This window comes from Papaver somniferum, chromosome 3 (genome assembly GCF_003573695.1).
Source record: "Papaver somniferum cultivar HN1 chromosome 3, ASM357369v1, whole genome shotgun sequence".
In the NCBI taxonomy this organism is placed as follows: Eukaryota; Viridiplantae; Streptophyta; class Magnoliopsida; order Ranunculales; family Papaveraceae; genus Papaver; species Papaver somniferum.
Window position 1 is genome coordinate 72,172,372 of NC_039360.1, and position 6,234 is coordinate 72,178,605.

A 6,234-nucleotide genomic window follows, 5' to 3' on the forward strand; every position below is an offset into this window, starting at 1 on the left:
CAGATGGGGATCATATTTCAGCATCAATGAAATATTAAAAACCCATGGAAATGAAGGAATGAGTTAAGCATTCATGTGAACTAGTCGGAATACTATGCACACCCGTGACTGAAGTGTAACACTCAAACTAAAAGCATGCAAATAGTAATCCAATATGTAGTTTACATGACTATCCTAGGTTAAATAAACTATGGTCCGATGGTACGAGGTCAGGATTTTGGGTCTGGTGAGGTGTTGGCAATGTTAGGTTTTGGGGAGTGTGACTTATGGAAACATTTTGGACTACCTTTTTGATATGGGACATATACCGAGGATCCGCGTATATTCCAAGATATGACTAATATCTTGGATATTTTTTAATTTTAATATTTTAGTTATTAGGATAATTAGTTTCTTTGTGATATTTATCTTGTTTTTATGAGAATAATATATTTTCTAGGCTAATTTAGGAACGTTCTAGATTTCTAGGTTTAATGTTTGGAGGCTATAAATAGCCATCTCATTTATCATTGTAATCAGCTTGGCTTAGCTCGTATTAAAACTATTGTTTGGTTAAAACCATGTTTATTTCTCTTTGAGAGATTGATCATCATTGATCGTGTTTATCGTATCTTTGCTCCAGGATTGGAGTTGTCTATCATTATTGGGTCCTGTTTACCGGAGTGGATTCTCCGCGTGTCGATTGTTTTCAAATCGTTTCCGCTGTGCCGTATCACTTTTGTAGGGGTGAGCAATGGGTGGGTGGATGTGGATTTAGTATCACCACCGTCCAGTCCATCTAATTGTCGGATTTAAAATTTTCACCCATATCGGATTTGACACCCATGGATGAGCGGACTGTGTTTTGAGTGGATTCGCGAATTTATAAAAAAAAATAGATAAGTGTTTAGCAAGAATAATGTAACGTAGTTTTAGAACTTGAAATTTAAGTAACTACGGCATAACAAGAATAACATACCGTCTTTCCAACAACCAAAACCAAAAATAAAATATTCATCGATATGAGGCTCCGATCAAATCCAAAATTGACACTTCTGGAGTATCATTTAGGACTTTTATTGCATATAAAAAGCTATTATGTATATGTACAAAAGGAACAAAAACAAAGTTCTCTGAAGAAAAAGGTTTGGAGGACGAGGGTCTACGTAAAAACCATGTGAGAGAGTGGTTTTGGACAATTTATTTGGACGGTCCATCAAAAGAAAATTGGTCTTATGTAATTCTAAAAGCAAGGACTATGAGATATAGTGTTTTAATACTGTATCACTTTTAAAATGGTTGAGAGACTATGTGATAGGGTGAGTTTTTCACCGTGGAAGGAGTAAATATAGGGACTATACGCCACTTGATTAACCGTTTAAATCAAAAAACTTTGTTTATAGTAATTTTTGTAAGATTCAAAAAACTTTGTTTATAGTAATTTTTGTAAGATTTAACAAGATTTGTATTTATCCAAATATTAAAAAATACCTAAAATATGTCTGTTTTGATTTGCCGTTTTTATTTCCCTTTTCTTGAGACGGCATTTAATAAGCCGTATAGTGGAGTCTTTCATACTCTCCTTCAAATGAAGGAGTCTATGATTGAGCTTGGGGGAAAGAGTGTTTCTCTCGGCCCACAGTAGCACCAAATTAGGTCTTTTTGGGTTAGACTCTTTCATATTGAATGAGACTCTCAACCCCACGGCCCTTGTTCTAATAAGAGAAAAAGGTTTTTGAATTCGATATTCATTTAGCCAGTTTTAACAAAAGAGTGTAAGAAAACAAGAAACCCACGTCAATTATGGATAAAAGAATTAGTCCTATACCGGTTTAACTGACTACAGCTCAGGGTGTACCAATGTTTCTGATAATGGTCATACGGTGTACTGGTTCAATACTTGAATGTGACCTATTTGCAAGTAACTATGAAAAAAGGGAAAGAGTTGGTTGCAACAATCTCCACTAAGATTTACTCAAATAGCTCCCTTGGACCAAAGTTACCATCAATGCCACGGCTATATTTACTCAAATAATGACTCATAGGACTTGGCACTTGTCCTCAACTTTCTACCTATCAACACAAGGTTTTCATATTATTAATTATTTCATTGCTTATTGATCAATCAAACAGTGATGACTTCATCATTTCCAAGTTCGAAGTACATCTGGAAGATCGAGAACTTTTCTAGCTTGAAGAGTGATAGACATTACTCTGATGTGTTCACTGCATTTGGTCTTAAGTGGTATGTTCTTAGTGTCACACTTCTTTTCTTACTTTCCTGCATCTTTCTTCTTGATTATGTACTGTTGAGATCTCATATATAAGTTCTTGTTAATTTGTGTAATAACAAGGCAATTGAGTATCGATCCGAAAGGAACTCACGTAACTTACACATCAAATAAAGGACGCATAACGCTGAATGGAACTCACTTAGTGATATTCCTTTCTTGTGAAGAGGCTGCTGGATCGTGGTACACTCATTGTAATTTCGCCATTATCGATCAACAAGATAGAGCGCAAACAAGAAATTATGGTATACTTCTTAATTTCATGTTTTTTACCTCGAAGATCCTGAAAATTTGATTCTTACTTCTTCGAGTTTGAACGATCAGATGGAGAAGGCGAATGCGGTACGTATGGTTGTAGAGCGATGCTTCTGGCAGAGCTATTGGACCCCAAGAAAGGATTTGTCATGCTTGATACTTGTTTCATCAAAGTCGAAATCCTGTCCGCTATCAAAATTATAAAGTCTATTACAGAAAAGGTTAGAATTTGCTTTCTCCATTTTCCTATCAGTCATGACTCGTAATCTTTATGCATGCATGTCTTAGTGAAAGAGCACCAATTCATACTAGTACTGGTTGGTCTAAATTTTACGAAATAACGCTTTACAAATGTTTTCGTGTACTAATTCAGGCATCCCCTGCTAAGGAAGAACAACTCCGTCCACTGGAAACAGACCCAGTTCCGTGAAAAGAAAGAACCTCAAAGAAGATGAAAACACACATAACATATACGCAAAGATGCATTTTGAGTTTTAATGCACGTAGATTTGACTATCTGGAAAATAAATCCGTACAAGTACTCGTTAAATCCGTATAAAGAATCTGGAAAATAAATCCGTATAAGCAGGTAGGTTCCGCTATGAATTGCTTGGTCATGTTGTGCGATTTGATACGCCTCTGTGGTCCCATGTCCCATTTTCGTGACCACCGTTATCAAAGCCAAGACTTTTGAGGGAAAAAACTCTACGAGTGACCCTCCACCTTTTTCCACGTTTTTAAGGTTTATATTTATGAGAATTCTTATTGCTTTGAATTTGATATCATAAGCTCAATCCATGTGGTATCACATTGAACAAAAAATGGAAAGAAAAAAAAAATGAGCCAGATGGTTGTTTACTTATACATGAGCCTTAAATACAAATCAATGACTTGAAGCCTATTGCTAACAATTGCTACACCATATACATAAGATTTTTTTGGTGAACTAGGAAAGACCGTCTCTCCAGATACAATGCTTGTTTCAGCATTTCATCCATGCAGCTTATTGTTCGCTTTTATTGAACAACTGTCACACATAAAACGCCTCTTGAAAATATATTTTGTATAGAGTTCCACATTTACGATATTCTCTCTACAAATTACTAATATAATTTCAGGTGAATGAACGTCATCAACGGGCAATTGATCTAGTGGTATGATTCTCGCTTAGGTTGCGAGAGGTCCCGAGTTCAATTCAAAATCGCCTTTTGATCAAGGGTTTTGTAACACCGCAAAGAGATAGCAAGTCCATGAACATCGGGGGGGATTCAAACACCTATGAACTATTTTTCAGAATGTATGTTATTTTGTAGATTACAGAATGGGCAGTGCTATCCCGCACGGTCGTGAGGGAAGCCAACATAAGAGCTTCTTCAATGGAATATATGTGAAGATAATTGTTTAAGTCCACCTGGAATAGACATACATTTTGTCTAAAATTCTTCTCCAACCCCAACTTCTTAAATCAATGTGAAGATGACATGACTTAACTTTTGTTAGACATTGTCAAGGTGAATGTCAAGTTTTAGACATTCACCTTGACAATGTCAAGCTATCCTAATAAGTTTTTGCTTAACTAAAATTAATTTCAATATATTAAATAACCATTTCTAACTCTAATAAAATCTAAAAGTTACTAAAAATAAAATTTACATTTAATGCATAAAAAATCACAAACAACACCATTGGAGATGAATTGTTTTTTCCTCCTAAATTTAATGAAAAATTGGAATGAAAATGTCTTGTTTGCCACCTAGGAAACACACACAACCACCATTGGAGAAGCTCTAAGCAGCAGCTTATTCACCATTGGATTTTATTGTGGACGGTTGGGCTAGATTCAGTTCATTACTCCTACCACACTACAGCTAGGGCTGCACATGGTTCGGTTTTTATCGGTTTTTGGCAAAACCTAAACCGAAACCAAAGTACTCGGTTTTCCAATAATGAATACCAATGAAACCATATAGCCTATTCGGTTTCATTGGTTTCGGTTTCTACTCGGTTTTGTTAAAACCATACGGTTTTTGGTTAACCGAATGATGGTGAGGTGATGGTGATCAAACTAGAAGAAGAAGTAAAAAAAAAAGAGAATAAGAAGTAAAAAAAAAAAGAGAATAAGAAGGTGATGGTGATCCTGGTGGTGGTAGTTTTAGGACCGAGTGAAGTATGGTGGTAGACTGGTAGTTCTTTCACTTCATGGAAGAACGGAACAACAGAGATGAAGTTCTAAGAAACATAGGGAAGACTGAAGAGAAGACTCGAGTGAAATATTATTAGGGTAAAATATCTAACATCCACGGCTAATATTAATTCGATCCTATGGCCAGTAACAATCGGTTAACCATATGGTTTTCGGTTCGGTTTTTTTAGGAAATCTAAACCGATAGTGTCGGTTTTCTGGGACTGACAACCACAAATGAACCATTGGGATATGGTTTCGATTCGGTTCGGTTTAAATTGTTCGGTTTCGATTTTCGGTTCTGGTTCGGTTTTGTGCAGCCCTAACTACAGTTGGCAAACTCATTATATTTAGAAATAGATCCCTCGTTTTATAAAAAATAAAAAACCCCTCTCCACAGTGCACACACTAACTGGTTTGAGAAGTACCTTCCAAAATCAATGGTTTCTTCTTGAACAGAAACCGTTCTTCCATTAACAATTTTTTGAGAGAAACCTGATTTCCACATACCAAAAACGTCTGTTAAATTTAATACAGTCATAGAAGCTCATCAATCACACAGATATATATATATATATATATTGAATGATCAAATTGAAGATGATGATGAAGATGGGTACCAGATGCTGGGTACAATAATCAAAAACAAAGAAAAATCAAATAAGCAAAAGTTATTGATACTTAGCTCCTTTATAATGGAAGTGATTGCTTTGACGAAACGAACAAGCTCCCCGTATCTCCGCAACAGCAACAAGGCAAAACTTTGGAAAATAGAGTGAGTCACGTGTTCAACACGCTGTCCTTAAGACATTAGCGCCCGTCTACACTCAAGAGTGATGCTATAGCTCTCACAGGACGGATATTTCCAGGATAAAACACCCTAATACACCTACTACTAGCATATGTAGTAGATGCTCAACTTGAGCTTGGCAACTCCGAAAAAAACCGTTAAGGAAAATCGCGAATGCTTAAAAACCGCTATAAAATATTTTCCCTTAGGGGTCCCTCTAAAATATAGAGCAACCCCTTTCCCATAGATTTTACAAAAGTAGTGAAATTCTTTATATAATTGACAAATACAACTTAAGAAGAAAAACTCCCCGATGTGGGACTAAAAGGTTTATATAGTTTCTTAAAACTACTAAAAATTGGAAACTCCACGATGTGGGACTAAAAAGTTTCATTCACAAAATAAAACAATAAATTATAATTTTTTATTAAAACTTTAAAAAATTATTTTTTTATTAATCGTTTTCCAACAATCCCCCACATGAATGAAAACTCAATAAAACATGAAAACACAGATAGATCTTGGTAAATAAACATCCCAACCTCACGATCCGGCTTGATCGAACAGACATATGGAACGTCAGTGTGTTGAAATCATACTAGTCATTTCAATGTCCTCTCCTTCACACAAAAATGTGTTGACCCCAGGGTCATACTATGGATTGCAAAAATCATATAGTATAGAGAGCTTTCATCTTTAGCTCCTCACAAGTGAGACTAAAGGTTCCTTTCACGAAA

At 35.7% G+C, this 6,234-nt stretch overlaps 1 protein-coding gene across 1 annotated transcript; it reads left to right on the forward strand.

The window, feature by feature from the left end:
* The first annotated feature begins 2,068 nt into the window (after positions 1-2,068).
* Positions 2,069-3,373, forward strand: LOC113361353 (ubiquitin carboxyl-terminal hydrolase 12-like). Its single transcript, XM_026604617.1, has 4 exons — positions 2,069-2,224; positions 2,334-2,515; positions 2,595-2,746; positions 2,899-3,373. The coding sequence occupies exons 1-4, from the start codon at positions 2,115-2,117 to the stop codon at positions 2,953-2,955; spliced, it is 501 nt and encodes a 166-aa protein (XP_026460402.1). The 5' UTR covers positions 2,069-2,114; the 3' UTR covers positions 2,956-3,373.
* The last annotated feature ends 2,861 nt before the right edge of the window (positions 3,374-6,234 follow it).

Coding starts and splice junctions, on each gene's coding strand:
- LOC113361353 (XM_026604617.1), top strand. CDS start 2,115: ATGACTTCATCATTTCCAAGTTCGAAGTACATCTGGAAGATCGAGAAC. Junction 2,225..2,333: donor ACTGCATTTGGTCTTAAGTG/GTATGTTCTTAG, acceptor TGTAATAACAAG/GCAATTGAGTATCGATCCGA. Junction 2,516..2,594: donor AGCGCAAACAAGAAATTATG/GTATACTTCTTA, acceptor TTGAACGATCAG/ATGGAGAAGGCGAATGCGGT.